General features: G+C 28.4%; 1 protein-coding gene and 1 long non-coding RNA gene across 3 annotated transcripts; one reads left to right on the top strand and one right to left on the bottom strand.

The window, feature by feature from the left end:
* The first annotated feature begins 1,415 nt into the window (after nucleotides 1-1,415).
* Nucleotides 1,416-6,999, top strand: LOC131656661 (uncharacterized). 2 transcript variants are annotated; one of them, XM_058926307.1, is made up of 11 exons: nucleotides 1,416-1,491; nucleotides 1,579-1,617; nucleotides 1,717-1,746; nucleotides 1,839-1,880; nucleotides 2,271-2,747; nucleotides 3,843-3,992; nucleotides 4,616-4,699; nucleotides 5,038-5,169; nucleotides 5,318-5,464; nucleotides 5,593-5,957; nucleotides 6,245-6,999. In XM_058926307.1, exons 1-11 carry the CDS (start codon nucleotides 1,464-1,466, stop codon nucleotides 6,857-6,859), a joined length of 2,109 nt encoding a protein of 702 aa, XP_058782290.1. In that variant the 5' UTR covers nucleotides 1,416-1,463; the 3' UTR covers nucleotides 6,860-6,999. The 2 variants fall into 2 exon arrangements, with proteins under 2 accessions (XP_058782290.1, XP_058782291.1); XM_058926308.1 differs by lacking the exon at nucleotides 1,839-1,880.
* An 8,465-nt stretch (nucleotides 7,000-15,464) lies between these two features.
* LOC131656660 (uncharacterized) lies at nucleotides 15,465-16,266 on the bottom strand. Its single transcript, XR_009300232.1, has 2 exons — nucleotides 15,769-16,266; nucleotides 15,465-15,607 (listed from the first exon to the last, which is right to left on the bottom strand). It is a non-coding gene; the product is annotated as an uncharacterized LOC131656660 (long non-coding RNA).
* Nucleotides 16,267-16,959: the final 693 nt, after the last annotated feature.

Below are 16,959 nucleotides of genomic sequence, written 5' to 3'. Positions count from 1 at the left end.
ATTAAAATTATAGGTTGAATTTAAGTTACACTTCAACATTTATCACACCCTTCCAACCGTAGCAATAGATAATTTGTTTTAGTAGTGAAACAACCGGAGCAGAACGGATATCATTATACAAATACGAGGTCTACTAGAGAAATCTCTAACTTCATTTTAAGTTAGGCAATATTATTACTTCTGATGCTCCTAACCTAGTTTTTGTTTGTTTGCAAAAAAAAAAATTCTAACAAAAAGAGCATATTTATTAATGAACCCTGTAGCTTGTGTATTTAATGTGTAGGACATTCAAATTTTTGTAATGAATTTATAATAAGTATCTTTGGGCTCCCTTCAATAGATTTACCCAGCTTAATATACGAGAAATATCGATTGTTTGTGTCTATACGATATAATATTTCTGTTTTGTACTTTACTATATTTACTATATTAGTATTGTTGGATTGATTTTTAGAAGACCTAGAAGTGTAGAATTGATTCTGTGTAATTTTGAGGTGTTTGTTTTATCAAAAGTAGAATTGATTATGCCTTCAAAATTGATTTTACTTGAAACTAGAATTTATAGCTTCTACCTCCAGAATTGATTCTGGGTAATTTTTACACTGAAATTTATTGTTCAAGTTACTTTTACATAAATGTATCCAAACATAATTCAACTCTACTAAACTCAATTCTGTTAAAATCAATTCTATCAAAGTCAATTCTACTAAAATCAATTTTATTCACCACCAATCCAAACACACCCATAAAAGAAGGTTAGTAGCTTTTGCTTCCTTGCTAGTGAACATTTTGTGAATATATTGCACTTTGCTTTTCTCATGATGTGATATGTCTCACTCACTTCAAAAGCTGCAACGATAAAAAGCAAAATTGAAGAAAGGAATAAAATATTTCTAATTAACTCGAACAAATAAAAATTAAAGTTGAACATACACACATTTATTTAGAATGTATTAATATTATATCTAATGAAATATTATATCTAATGAAAAGTTGTTTGAAAGTATGGAATATGATTTTTAATTGGTTAGGAGTGGAAATATCAGGTTGGTAGTTAATGACTTTCTTATCAATCAGCGTTGTTAACAATGGTAAGATGTTTTTAATTAAAATTATTGACGTGCATGTCCAACGATTACATATTGCAGTTTGCTTTTCTCTGCGTCAAATACAAAAGAAAGTTTTACTTAAGCTTGAGTTTCACTCAGCAACAAACATATTGCACTTTGCTTTTCTCATCATATGATATGTTTGTTACACACTTGAAAAGCTGCAAAGTTGAAGAAAGGAATAAAAATATTAGTAAGTGACACTCGTGTTTGGAAGAGAGTATGCTCAAGGTTTTTCCAAAGTATCAGATTCATTTCTTTTCTTATATAATATAAGACAATTAAGCTTGCACTATCTGCTTAGTACCTTGGACCAACACTACCTACTTTCATTCTGCATTTCAATCTTGAGGAATGGCAATAAATTCTCCACATCATCAGAGTATGTCTCTAGTTTCCTTATATATTAACAATAGATTCTCCAAATTTTGTTAATAATTAACACATGTTGCAAAATGAATATATGTAGTTATGGAAATCAGTGGAATAACAATGGAAGATGACAAATGTAAGTCTAAATTTTCCTTATATATTAACAGTTTAACACTAAATAAATTCTCCACATTTTGTTTTTAATTAACACATGTTGAAAAATGAATATATGTAGTTTCGGAGCAAGAAAAGGAAGATGACCAGCGTAAGTCTAAACTTTTCCTTATATTTTAACACTTGATAGATTCTCCGTATTTTGTTTTTAATTAAGACATGTTGCAAAATAAATATATGTAGTTTCGGAAATCAGCTGTCAGCTAGAAATGGAAGAGGACAAATGTAAGTCTAAATTTTTCCTTATATATTAACACTCAATAACTTCTCTTCAATAACTTCTCCACATTTTGCTACTCCCTCAGTTTTTTATTATAAGTCATTTTGCAAAAAAAATAATTGTATTTTAATATAAATCGTTTTAGAATCCAAATGAAAAATTAATAATGTTTTTTTAATTATACTTTTAAATATTTATTATTCTCACCTTTCTCAATTATTTAAATTTATCTTTTACATATCATTAATGAAACACAGTTCTAGAAAACCTTTTATAAATTCTTATTTTCATCCAACAACTATTATTTTTTTTAATATGTGTGAAAAGTCCAAAACAATTTATAATAAAATCGAGATAATATTAATTAACACATGTTGCAATATGAAAATATGTAGCTATGGAGTTCTGGGACCTAGTATTGGGAGACGATTGGGATGAAGTAATTAAAAAATACAATGAAGACAGTAATTTTCACAAGATAGATATCAAGGGAAGAGGAACAGCATTACACGTGGCAGTAAGCATGGGACGACGCGACGACGTAGTGAAAAGTCTTGTAGAAGCAATAGAAAAGCTTGGTGATGAAAGTAGTTTGAAAATGATGAATGAAATAGGTGCTACTCCACTTCATGTTGCAGCATATGCAGGATTCCTAGATGTGTGTAAACTTATAATTGGAAAAGAAGGTCAAAGGAAATATTTGATTCAAGTGAAAAATTTTGACGGGGAAACACCACTTTTTTGGGCGGTGAATGCCCGTCAAATGTCCGTGTTTCTTTATCTCCAACAATTTTATCGTGTTGATCTCAATATTGCTATCGATAACAATTTAACTAGCATCCTTCATGTTGCCATTGACACAGAAAGATATGGTTAGTTTTTTTTATCTTACATTATTTATCTACTTATTTATTCATTTATTCTTTTTATTTTTTAATATTCGATTTTCTATTAACACTCTTTTAAAGTATCAAAAGAACCTATTATATTTAAAGAAAAAGTGAAATTCTTCCATTGTTTTTTCATTATGAAAAACAAAACTTCAATAAGGAAGTGACGAGGAACTATGAGTATGGTAGGTAGTAAGAGTATTTAAGAGGATTCTATTTAATGATAGAATGTTTTTAATTTTTTCACCATTAAATGGATTCTATCCTGTGCTCCCTGCTGCTGCCCATCCTACTTTTTTTGGCTTTAAACCACCGGTTTAGTCCGGTTCGGGGGCGAGTTCTGGCATCAAGTGGTTCCATCCCCCTCCCGATCGCAGTTGCGGGGGATCGAACCGTAGTTCTCCCTACCAAATCCAGCGCCAATCACCACTGGACCAACTAACGATTGGTTGCTGCCCATCCTACTTTTATTTAAGTTATTTGTTCATTTTTTTCTCTCTCTTCAAATCAATTTCACTTTATTTATTTGATGTGTATTAATTCTGGACTATTAAATCAAGGAGGACAAGGATAAATGTAGACATTGGCAGAGGATCCATTTTCCCGTTAAACAAACTATGATGTGACACAATAGGTGGAAAATAAATTATTTAAATAGTTTAAAAAAGTTATTGATAGTTAATTATATCAATAAATTGTATGAATGATAAAGTTGCATTAATGAATTATGTATGTGCTAAAATAATTACAATAGGATTGGCATGTGTTTGCAACACTATCTAAGGTGTTTAGGGTAGTGAACTGCACGTAGGGCTAGCTCACTTAGAGTGCTGAGAATTTTTGTGTTCTCTTTCCCGGGAAAATTGGAGATACATCTTCTTCCTATTAAAAGAAACATGAATTTGGGTAAATATTTTTTAACTATATCATTCATTGAAAATGTGTCTTTACAGTCTAAAATCCTCTTTAAACATTTAAGTTTTTAATTAAAATAATCAGTTAAATCGCATTGGTAAAAATATAATATTGAGCATTATATCTTGTCAATCATAATAATATAAGTATTTTGTGCAACAGATATGGCAATTATAATAATGCATCACTACAAAGTTCTTACCATTCTGAAAAATAAGGATGACATCACTCCTCTTGAAATTCTTGCTACTAAGACATCAGCTTTCATAAGTAGAAATACACTGTCATGGCGGCAACGAATTTTGTACTACTGTAAGTGACATATACTTATGAATATTATAAAATGTTATTTAAATTTTTTTCTTTATAAGTACTTCAATTGTCCAAATTCTATCCTATTTAAAGGTTTGGAAACGAATGATTAAAAATTCCACAGAGGCTCCTCATACGCAAGGCGTGTGATACCATTTAACTTGCCAACGACGTTGTATAAAAAACCCATGATATATTTTAACTTTTATGAATTTAACAAAAATTCATATTTTTATTTATCTTGAGTTTCAATTAGATTGTGCGTAGTCTCGTCCTTTCTTATAAACAGGTTCGAGAACTCTTAGTTTTATTTTGAATACATCTAGATTATAAAAAAAAATATTAAAAATACTCTATAACAATATTAATAGGTCTATATCCGGAGAACATTGAGTTTTATTAACATGACACTACATGAATATACCTTGATAACCAGCGGTTCATATAGACTAAAAAACTGTTGAAACCCATCGAGATTGGAGCTTAGAAACACCATACCATATTCCAATGGGTAAACGAAATAGTTTGGAAATCCAAATGACATTTTCCTATTTTATTTGAACTATGATGTCAAATTTCATTAAAATTTGTTTAATGATGTTTGCAAAATTTTGGTGTCAAAGGTCTTCCTTTACGCAACCATGATGCAAAAGAAGTATTGAAATCTTTAAAGCGGAGGACTATTTTTAAAGCAAAAGTAAAGAACGGTATGTTTCTGTTCAACTAACGCTTATTATAATTTTTTCATTATTATTTAGTTTTTTGAAAATCCTGAACTAGTAATACTGTGGATCTTTATTTGGCAAATATATTGACACGAATTATTTATGATATTTTTGTTAGAGTTATTTTCTGTTATAACAACTTTTTGTTAGCTATATGATCAATTATAGTTGGTTGTAATCACTTGTTTTATTCGTTCAAAGCTAAGTTCATTTTCTCTTCCTTTTTTATGAGAATTTTAATCAATGGATATAACAAAGTTTGCGCTTCATTTATTCAATGGCGCTCACTATTATTTACTAAAGACATGTAAACATTGCAGAAAAAGATGAATATAGTGAAGTACAAATCCCTATATATGACTTCTTAGAAATGGCACAAAAGAAGCCACATTCTCTTGCTAAAATTATGAGCAAAATGTTGGTATTCATGAGGCTAATCGTGTCACTACTAGGTATGTATATTGAATGCTTCTAACTTTAATTTTATATGCTTTTATTTGAGTTTATATTTATAATTCACAAATGAGATAAATGTTGTAGATATAAGTGTGTTTTCACAACTAGATCAATAATTTCTCTTTTGCTTAATTAATTTTACAGGCTTAAAGGCAATAATTACTATTAAGATGAAGCACATATATGGTGGTCTGCTCTTGAAAGAAATGATGAAAATACCTATTTATTCATTATTGGATGGTGGTGTGATCAATCAAAAAGATGACTTAGGATTTGATTCTGGAATGGAGAGTATGAAATCATCATTATCTCTATATTTCTAGGCGATGCCTCAATGCAAGAACAAAAGAAAATAAAAAAATTGATGCTTAATTATAAAGTACTAATTATTTCTGATAAGAAATGTTTATTACTTGCAGCAAAGATGCTTACTGAAACAAAAGTGAAAAGTAAAGCAAAAACCACAGCATATTTGACTGCAGCAAGTCATGGAATAGTTGAGATTATGTCAGAGCTTGAATCAAAGACAAAAAGTGTGGTTAGTGAGACTAACTTTAATAATGAAAATGTATTGCTTTTGGCAGTAAAGAATAGACAACCACATGTAATTCAGCGGTTGAAGAATGACTTAGATGACGGAGTCTTCCAAAACCTATATCTACGAGTTAATAAAGATAAGAATACCATGTTACACTTGGCAGCATACACATCTTATGAGAGAGAAAATACTTGGAGGATATCCGGCGCTGCCATGCAATTGACGTGGGACATCAAGTGGTATAAGGTACATTTATTAATACATATGAATCGTCTTTGGAGTGTATAAGACATACTACAATAGTGACCTTCTAATTTGCCAAGGCTAAATATGACTAAATAAGGTCTCATATAATTTGTCATAGTGAAATCATGATTAAGTAGGATCTCTCTTTATTTTTTATTATTAACCGTGTCTAACATACTTGGAAATTGCAAAAGCTTAAGAGAATCATAGTTTAATTATTACTTATCATCATAGTATTATACATCAAATTTTTTAAGTAGCACTAACATATATATATTTTTGTATAGTACATAAAAGAACTAGTGCCAGAGCATTTCAATAATAAATTCAACAATGAAGAAAAAACCCCTAGTGATATCTTTAAGGAGCAACACAAAGAACTTCTACAAGATAGTGTTGAATGGTTGAAAGACACGTCAGAATCATGCTCAGTCGTAGCTGCTCTCATTGCTGGTGTCTCCTTTGCGACATCAGGTAGCGTACCTGGTGGCAATCAACAAACAGGAGTACCGGCATTAAAAGGACAACCTGCATTTGAAGTATTCGCTATATCTTCATTAATTGGACTTTACTTCTCTGTCACTTCACTTGTCATGTTCCTTTCTATACTCACTTCTCGAAAAGAAGTCGAAGAGTTTCATCAAAACATGCCAATGAAGCTTCTTTTTGGTTTGAGCTCCCTCTTCGTATCCATCGTTGCGATGTTGGTTTCTTTTTGTGCTGGACATTTCTTTGTGCTCGCAGATAAATATACGATGGGAGGTATCTTGTTCTATTTATATATTTCCATTTGTTTTCATGTCGCATTCTATGCAGCTGCGCAGTTTCCGTTATTCATTGATCTTGTTAAAGTTGTTTGGAAGAAGGTTCCACCACCAAGTATTAGGGGTGTTCTTCTGTAGAGGTGTATGTTTTGTTGTATTTCTATGTGAATTGAAACTAATGACTTTGGTTTGTATTTGAATAATTTGATTTTTTTTAATTTCGAGTATTGGTGTGAATGTAGTGTAATTTGACTCTTTTACATAATTATAAGGTGTGATATGGATGATATGAAGTTTTAACTTTTTCCCATCCCACTTCCCATACACTATACATGCTATTATATGTTTGTGTATTTTATGCTATTTAGTTTATATAATACAAACTAGGGATATTGGATTTAATATTACGTGGATAAGATCTATCTTATGATGTTATTCCGTATATATTTAAACAATACGCATATTAATTGGATGACTATCGGAATAAAAATTAAACATGTAGTATGTTTTTTTTTTTTTGACAAAAACAAACTTAACGACTTTCATTCCTCAAACAAAGTTCAATACAAGGAGGTATCATATTAAGGAAACTACGCCTAGACCAAGAATTGGCCGCCTTAGCTAACAAATGGGCAACCGAATTCGCTTGGCGCTTAATGAACTTTACCTCAAAGTTCGGAAATAAATGTAACAAATGCTGAATAGACTTAATGATAAAACTAAATTCAGAAGAGCCGACATATTTATCTTTAAGAGAATTGACGACCGTTTGGCTATCACTTTCAAAGGTAACATGCGAAAAGTGGGATGAGATGGCATGATGAATTGCTTCCTTCAACGCCATGGCCTCAGCTTCCAGGACAGAAAACAAACCCGCATCCCAAGAAACACCTGCTCTGATGAATCTCCCAAGATGATCTCTAAAGCACCAACCTCTATTAGTAGTACCACAAACATTATTATAACCTGCATCAACATTGCATTTCACCTGATTTATCAAAGGCGGAATCCAACTCATAGCACTATTAATAGATTCACCTACTGTATGTTCCTCTCTGGCTAGGAACCAATCATGCCAGTTGTGGTAGGCTTGTAACCCAATTCTAATAGCATCTTCTCGAGAATCATGCCACACCACATTATTTCTACTCTTCCAAAGGACCTCAAGCATAACTGCAAATCTACCCGCCTCCCTCCGATCCTCCCGACCACAGACATCAAAAATCAAAGACTTAGCATCATGGAAGGAATGTAACCGGGGGTCGATTAAAGAAGACAAACCTGCTGCCCGCCAACTATGGGAAGTAGAAACACATGCGAAAAAGACATGCCAATCATCCTCAACTTCTAGATCGCACCAAGGACAAAGCGATGAACAATTAACATGATGTTGTTGCAACTTTGACCGGGTCGGGAGACAACCCCTACAGATTCTCCATAACAGATGTTTAGCTCTAGGAGGCGCAGAAATATTCCACAAACTCTTCCAATTGCCCTCAACAGCATGATGCATAGTACCGCTTTGCATTCCTTTCCAAAGATTGTACCCCGATTTCACACTATATTCACCGTTCTTCTCCTCTTGCCAAACCAATCTATCTTCCACAACATCCTCCACCAAAGGAACTTTAAGAATGGATTCAGCCCCCGCCTGATCAAAAAGAGAGTACACCTTACCTACATCCCATTGTTTGACATTGGGTAACAAAAGATCTTTTACAAACATCTCATACACTTCTTGAGTTTGAGGGCCACCAACCCACCACCTACCTTTCTCACGCACCCAAGGATCCAACATAACCTTAATTTTATTCCCTTCACCTATACTCCACCTACTACCAACCTTAAGAACATCCTTCGCTTTGAACAAACTCCTCCAAACAAAACTCGGATTATGACCAAGATTAGAATCAAAAAAAGAGGAGCGAGGAAAATACCTTGCTTTGAAGATTCTAGCCACAAGAGAAGTAGGATTCGTCATAATATTCCAACCTTGTTTTGCTACCATAGCCATATTAAAGGCTTTGAAGTCCCTAAATCCCAAACCTCCTTCACTCTTCTGCATAGTTAACCTCTCCCAAGCCATCCACCTTATACCTCTATTATTACGACCACCCCCCCACCAAAACGAATTAAGCATTTTCTCGATATCGATGTAAGGGCTAATAATACATCCAAATTTTAGCTCTTTAACTAAAACAATAATTACACGTCGCAATATGTCATTTGTCAGTTTTTAAAGTTGTTTTACGGATCATAAACATTGACATAATCACAAATATAAAAAAAAAAATATGTAGCAACCTTTATGCATTGATTAAAGTAATATAACAACATTATACTTATACTTATTTTTTATATTTATAAAAATACTTAGAAACCGTTTATAAAAACACTTATTTGATCCAACGCTGGGTAAAATAATTAGTAGATTTTTCTTGTTTATTATAATATTTGTAACTTGTTTCCGTTTATAAAAATAATGGTATCACCAATATACTTTTTCGCATTTATAAATTTTTTTTAACTTATTCACGTTTATAAATATAATTGTATTAATAGTAGACTTTTCCCGTTTATAAAGTTATTTGCAATTTATTTTCGTTTATAAAAATAATTGTATCAACAATAGTCTTTTTTCGTTTATAAAAAAATTGTATCATCAATAGACTATTGTTGTTTATAAATATATTTGTAGCTTATTCCCGTTTATAAAAATATTTGTATCAACAATAGACTTATTTTCGTTTATAAAAATATATGTAACTTATTCTCGCTTATTAAATCAATTGTATCAATAGTTGATTATTCCCATTTATACAAATATTTGTAATTTATTCCGGTTTATAAAATCAATTGTATCGACATTAGACTTTTACTTTTTTCCGTTTATAAAAATATTTGTAATTTATTCCCTTTTATAAAATCAATTGTATCAACAATAGCTTTTTTTCCCAGTTATAAAAATACTTAAAACTTATTCCAGCTTATAAATATAATTGTATCAATAATATTTTTTTTCTAATTTATTAAAATATTTGTAACTTATTTCCCTTTATTAATATAAGTGTATCAACAATAGTATTTTCCCTTTTATAAAATATTTATAATTTATTTCCGTTTATAATATAAGTTAACATTAACTTTCCTCCGTTTAAAAAATATAAAATATTTGTAACTTATTCAAATTTATAAAATATTTGTAACTTATTTGAAAATATTTGTAACCTAATCATTAATTTAAAAATATTTGTATCAACAGTCATTTTTTCCCCTTATAAAATATTTGCATCAAAAATAGATTTTTTTTTCGTTTATAAAAATGTTTATATCCAAGTTACATCTTTTCCCGTATTTAAAAAGAATGTCGTTTTAAAAAAATTGGATCAACAATATACATTAAAAAATAAAGTAACACTTACTTTTAAATTATGATAAAATAATTTTTTAACTTCTATATTATAAAAAATTTAGTTTAAAATTTTTATTTTGTTTTAGTATTTTTATAACTTAGAAGATTAAAAAATGTTAAATTTTATAATTTAATATTTAAATGCGGGCACCAACTATAATTTATAAATTGATTCATTAATTGAGGCCAAACTTTTTAAAATAGATGCTAATGTTTTTAATTTAAACGTGTTTAAGATTCTTATTAATTTTCTCATAAAAATATAAAACATTAAAAAAATATTTTATTTCGAAAAAAGAATCTCTAATTTTAATTTTGTATAAATGATTAAAACAAAACTAATTTGTAGTATTAAAAACCTAAGGACCAATATATGTTATAAACATATCACATTAAAATACATAAGTAATAAATTGTAATTATAATATTAACTGATAATTTAACCTGTATTATAGTTGTTATAATTTAATTGCATTTAAGATCTAAACTATTAAAAATTGAAATTGAAACTTAAAAAATTCTATTGAAAATTTGCATTCATTAAATGATAATTTGACCATTATTATATTATTAACTATTTGAGTTTATATTGAAAATTAAGTGAATTATTCATAAATATGGTAATTTACATTTATTATTATTTTTTAAAATGCTATAATATTAATAACATTAATAAAGTTTTAATGATATACATTTCTTCCATTTTAAAAAAAATATTTTTCATATTTTTATACGTATTTTAAATAGAGTATGTAATATTAATTTTTAATATTTTTATACGTATTTAAAAAATAGAAGTAAAAATTTATATTTAAAATTATAAAATTTTAAACTTTTTTTAGTAGAGATGTACAAAAAATTGGTTATATGGAAAAATTTAAATTTCCTCAATAAATGAATAAAATATTTATTGTAGTAATAAGGGATATGTACAAATATCATAAAGTGATTGATTTATGCATAGAAAAAGTATAACATGGGAATTTGCATAGTCGGTTAACACTTCGGTACCCTTGAATTTGGTTGGGTACTGGTATCTTCCTCCAATTAAATGAAGATATTCAATGCCACATCATTTCTTAATATTATTTTATTTAAAAAAATTTAAAATTTTATTTTAATTAACACTAAGGGTACCGGTACCCAACTAAAACTCAAGGGTACCAAAGAATTTGCATAGTCATAAATGGTTTTCAATTTAATAATAAAATTTTATAAAGTATACCATAAATGTAATTTAACCATAATTATTGTAATTATTATTTAATTGCCTTGAACATATATAAAAATAAAAATATGAATAGAAATAAAAATTGGAAGCAGGTGGGAGTAGCTTTTGTTTTCTACCGTGATTTTAACATTTTCCAAACATAGGTTAATTATAACTGTCAAATATAAAAATATTTTATATCTTATAAAAAAATAGAAAATCAGTAAATACTTCACATTAGGGATGACAAACAGACCCAAACCCGCGGGGTCCACCCGCACCCAAACCCGAGTCAACGGGTGAAAACCCGAGTTGACTGAGTTTGGGTTTGGGTTCGGGTGCCACCCGATACTTCGAGTGCGAGTTTGAGTAGTGTGAAACCCGCGCCCGAAACCCGAAATCACACCCGAATATATATATATATATATATATATATATATATATATTATATAATATATATATATATATATATTTATATATTATAAAATATATATTAATATATATATATATATACATATATATATATATATATACATATATATATATATATATATATATATATTTTATGAAAAGTTGTAAGAAAATTGTAGGAAAAATATATTTTATGTATTTTGTTACGGGTTTGGGTTTGGGTGAAAAAACTCGAACCCAACGGGTGTGGGCGTGGGTGTTATTTTGTCACCCGAATAGCTTTTGGGTTTGGGTTTGGGTTCGGGTGGTAATTTCGGGTGCGGGTTTGGGTAGTATAAAACCCGCACCCGCGGGCACCCGTTGCCATCCCTACTTCACATTACTCTTTTTTTTAGTAATTTATTATTGTTTTTTAAAATTTAAGAATGTGTGATTTATTTTTTCTTATCAACAGTGTCATTATTAACAATGCCAAAATGATACCTCCTTTATAAAATATTTAATGTTTATTCATTCTTTTCTCAGGTATCATTCAAATTCCAACAAAACAGATTAACATATAGATCCCTTCACAAACATACGTTTAAAATTTTCGAAAACTAACAAAATAAAACAAACAACTAATTGATCCTTGTACTTCTCTGTTGCCCGAGCAGTAGCAGCTAATTGATCTTTCAACAAAACAAACAAACAAATTTAATCAAATGGTTAAATAAAATAAACTTCAATAAATTACAATAATCATCAATTAGCTTCGATTAATAATGCAAATTACTCACAGTCTCCAACCTAGCCAACCTATTCACTATTCAAATTTATTGAGATCAATTTCATTTAAAATGTAATCAATTTCATTTATTGAGATCTTAAATTTAGTTTATTCCCCATATGAATTTAATTTTTTTAATATAGTATTAAAATAAAAATATTAATAATTTTAATTAAATGAGCTATCTTGACTAATACATATCTTAATGTTTGAAAATACACACTCCATTGAACACAAAATGAAAATCATAAAATATACTTAAAATATTATCTTAATTACACCAAAAAAATAAAATTTACTTAAAGCATGTTACATATCAACGTGCACATGCACATGTTGTCACACAAATCAAAATGGTTGCATCCTTAAGGATATTTAATCATTCAATCAAGTAGAGAGTTAATAGACCATAGTGGGTGAGTATATAATAGAGAGATAGGGGTCATAGGTTTATAGTTAATGTAAATAAAATGTTGTTGGATGACTTTTCAATGTCTTGGAAGATAAAAAATCTAGATTATTGAGGTAAAAGATGTATTGGGAAGATGTAAAAAAATTGAATTCATTATGCATGGCAAATGTTGCAAATTAAAATCATTACGCATGGAAAATAATGATAAGTAATAATTAGGGAATATAATTATCTTTAAGCTCCCGATTATCATTCTTAAATTGGTAATTATGGGGTTAATTAAGAAATTTACTATAATCTACTTTATTATATTAAAAGTCGATAGATGAATTTATCAATATTTTTCGTAAATACTAAATACATTATAAAATATATTGAATAAAATTTATGCAATTTAAATGAATACTATAATTAAAAATAAAAATTATATCAGATTATATTAAACAAATATCTTAGTGTTTTTTACAATTCAGGCTGTTATTTTAGAATAAAGAATACTGTTTTAAAAAATGGACTCAATCCCTTATTATAAGTACTCTTTTACAGTTCATGCTGTTATTTTAGAATAAAGGCTGTTATTTTAGAATAAAGAATACTGTTTTAAAAAATGGACTCAATCCCTTATTATTTCTAACACCAAATTAAAATATGTCATAAATATTAAAATGTAATATACTGTTTTTGTTAATTGGTCTTAAACAAAATCTAGAATCTATATAACAGATTTTAAAATTATTTTCTTAATAGATTATTAGACTTTATTTTCTTAACACATTGAAAAAAAATTGGCTTATTGGCTTTTGAATTTTTCAAGTAGTGTTAATTTGTGGTGGCTTAAGTAATTGGAAAAAGAGAATTTTTAACATTAAAAATATAACAAATAATTACATTCATTATTGAAGAATGCAAATGGCCAAAGTTTATTATTGATATGTTAAGATATAAAAAGTTAATTATTAAAGAGTTAAAAAAAATTAATTCAAATTGGTATAATTAAATAAGATAAATAGGATAAATGATATATATCACCTTACTTTTTAATAAACATATATCACATTAATGTTCATGGATATAAATAATAATAGTCATGTTAATGTAATTTATTATAGGTTGATTATAAACATTTCTTTTAACCTTTAAATTTCTTTCAACGGTACAATAAATATTATTAATCAATTGTTTCTTTATAGAGTGTGCCTTTAGCTGAATCTCATTAATTAAAAATAATCTAAAAAAAAATATTGTCCCGTCTTTTTTTATCAAAAAAAAAATATTTGCAATATTTTTTATGTATGAATGATTATTAAATAATCTAAAAAAAATGTCCCGTGTTTTTTTATCAAAAATAAATATTTGTAATATTTTTTTTGTATGAATGATTAGTGAATATTTTTTTGTGTATTCACCTATCATTATTGTGCCAAGTTTATAATATTTTTTATTGAATAATTATTATCTCTTAAAATTTAAATTTGAAATTTATTTTCTATTAAAATTTATTATAACTATTAAAATATAATAATTTTATAGTTGATAACCGTATATTATTATTAAAAGATACTCCCAAAGAATATTTTAATCTAGCAAAGAATATTTGATTATTCAAAATCACAAAATTATAATAAGAAAAGGTATTCACTAAAAAAAAAAGAAAAATGATATAATATTTTGCATCGACATTACATCATATATAAAAATATATGATAGATTAAGTTGAATATATAACTAATTTAATTTATAATTAAAATTATTAATAATTTATTTATTAAAAAAATCATTTTTATCATAAATTACATAAGTTATCTACTAAAAAAGTGTCTAGTTAATTGAACTAATTAAAAATTCTTCAAATCTTGGAATGAAGAGATTTTGAAAGGTAGTGTACGGATTATAAGATTTTATAGGTTTTAATGACAGATATTATTATTATTATTATATATTAATTTAGGAATATTATTATTTCTATGATAAATAATTTGGGATTGTTAAATCAGTATTATTATTCACATGTCAAAACAAAATAGATATATAAGAGCCAAACTTGAAATATTGCTTTACACAAACAACAATAGCGTGAATAGTGCAAAACGGCTTTGGCTAATATGCATAAGGATTTCCTTTTGCACCATGCATAAGCCTACATAAGTCATTGGAAATCTAGTATTGAGTATTGAGTATTGAGTAATAAGTAGTGAGTATTGAGTATTGAGTAATAACAATTGATGTCTAGAATTTGATCCAAGGGTCCATAATGATCTATGCATGGTGCATAGATTTTTATCTATGCACGGTAACTGCACCCGTGCAAAACAATATGGTTCTACAATGTTGCAGAATTTTCAGGAAAAACCATAAGAACCCCTTGAACAAACTTGCTGCAGATCTAAAATTCTAACCTAATTCTCATTCAAACTTCCTCTAAAACTCAGCCTGGAAAATAGAGAAAATTGTTAAATTGATACACTTTAAAAAGGAGAGAAGCCTTGATGATGAAATAGTAATAGAAAAAGAAGAAACTTTGATGATGAATAGAAGGAAGCAGTTCAAATGACATTTACTGTTCTCTCATTAAATCATTTGTTATATATTACAATGCTACAATGTTGCAGAATTTTTAAAGAAAAACCATTAACTGTTCTCTCGTCAAATCAACTCCATGTCTCTTTAAAATCCTAAAACAAACAAAAACTATATTAGAAAATCAGAAGTTAAAATTGAAAATCAAATTCATAGATATGCAGAACATAAATTTGGCATATAGAATATGATTTTGATTATAGAAACTCAGTTAGATCTAAGGCTTCACAATTACATATTTGAGAAATATTGGTACCTTCAATTGATGTCTTCCTTTGTTGCTTTCTTTAAGATCTGAACTATTTTCCGGCGAGGTTTGTTGAAGCATTTTAGGTGCACACAACGTATGTTTCTGACGAATTAAAAGGTGCTTCACGGCGTCATAGAGCAGTTCGGCGTCGTGGTTGAGGAAGTCTCACCGGAGAAATGGTTCGTGGCAGAGCTTTTAGGACCATCGACAACGACAAATGGAGATAGTTAGCATAGAAGGTCAAGATTTCAGAGAGAAAGTTTTTTACTGAGATGAAGGTGAACTTGTTTAGAAGTTAAGACATACTGAGAGAGTGAGGTTGAAAGAAGATTAGATTTTTATTGAAAAGAAGCAGAATATAATCAAAAGAAGTAAAGGTGAGAAATAGAGTGTAGCATAGATGGTTTCCAATGTGACCTTTCACTACTCAATGCATTGAGAAGAGTGAAAGGTTTATTGAGCCAAGAAATATAAAACAAATCACGTTAGTATCTTGCATCATTATGTTTTGTAATTCTCAATGCATGCAATGTGGAAAAATAAAAAAACAAAATTTAAATGTGGGAAAGATTAATAGTACAATTTTTTTTGTAGTGATTCCATGTCAGCAAATTTCAAATTACAATCAACCATATTGCAGTATTTAACAAAAGGACTAAGTTGCCCTTAATTACTACATTAGATGAAGTTAAACTCAGTTAGGGTAATCGTGGAATTTCCAGGTACTTTAACTTTTATATATTGTTAATAGATATGAAATTATATGTTGTATAAAGCATTATAGAATTAAAAATTAATGTTGATAATTTCTCCTAAAGTGAATTAAAAAATCAACTTATTATTATATTATATTAAAGTAGACAATATACAAATTCGTTAAAGTCTATTTATATATGTTAAATCAGAGCCACGAACTTTTATCTATGTTATATAAGTTATGCCGCGTTCAATATATTTTACCAAGTTAAATATATTCCCATGTGACACCTCTAAAACTCCATCTTCATTCCCATGCGGCACCTCTTAAAGCCGGTGTTCATATTTGAAAAAATTTATTCTCTATCAGAGATCATGGGTTCAACACCCAATAACTATAAAAAATATATTAATTTTGAAATTCTAGCCTTCAAATCCCATATGTCCTAAGAGATGTTGAGACATTGATCACTAAACAACATACAATGGCAAGGTAAACAT

The sequence above is a fragment of the Vicia villosa genome, linkage group LG3 (genome assembly GCF_029867415.1).
Source record: "Vicia villosa cultivar HV-30 ecotype Madison, WI linkage group LG3, Vvil1.0, whole genome shotgun sequence".
Lineage (NCBI taxonomy): Eukaryota > Viridiplantae > Streptophyta > Magnoliopsida > Fabales > Fabaceae > Vicia > Vicia villosa.
Note: the sequence above shows the minus strand (reverse complement) of the source record. Positions and strands in the feature narration are given on the sequence as shown.

Bases quoted from the DNA above. Each gene is read 5' to 3' on its own strand.
- LOC131656661 (XM_058926307.1), top strand. From the start codon at position 1,464: ATGGCAATAAATTCTCCACATCATCAGA. The intron at 2,748-3,842 runs GTTAGTTTTTTT...TTTGTGCAACAG, and splicing joins CATTGACACAGAAAGATATG to ATATGGCAATTATAATAATG. The intron at 4,700-5,037 runs GTATGTTTCTGT...TAAACATTGCAG, and splicing joins TAAAGCAAAAGTAAAGAACG to AAAAAGATGAATATAGTGAA.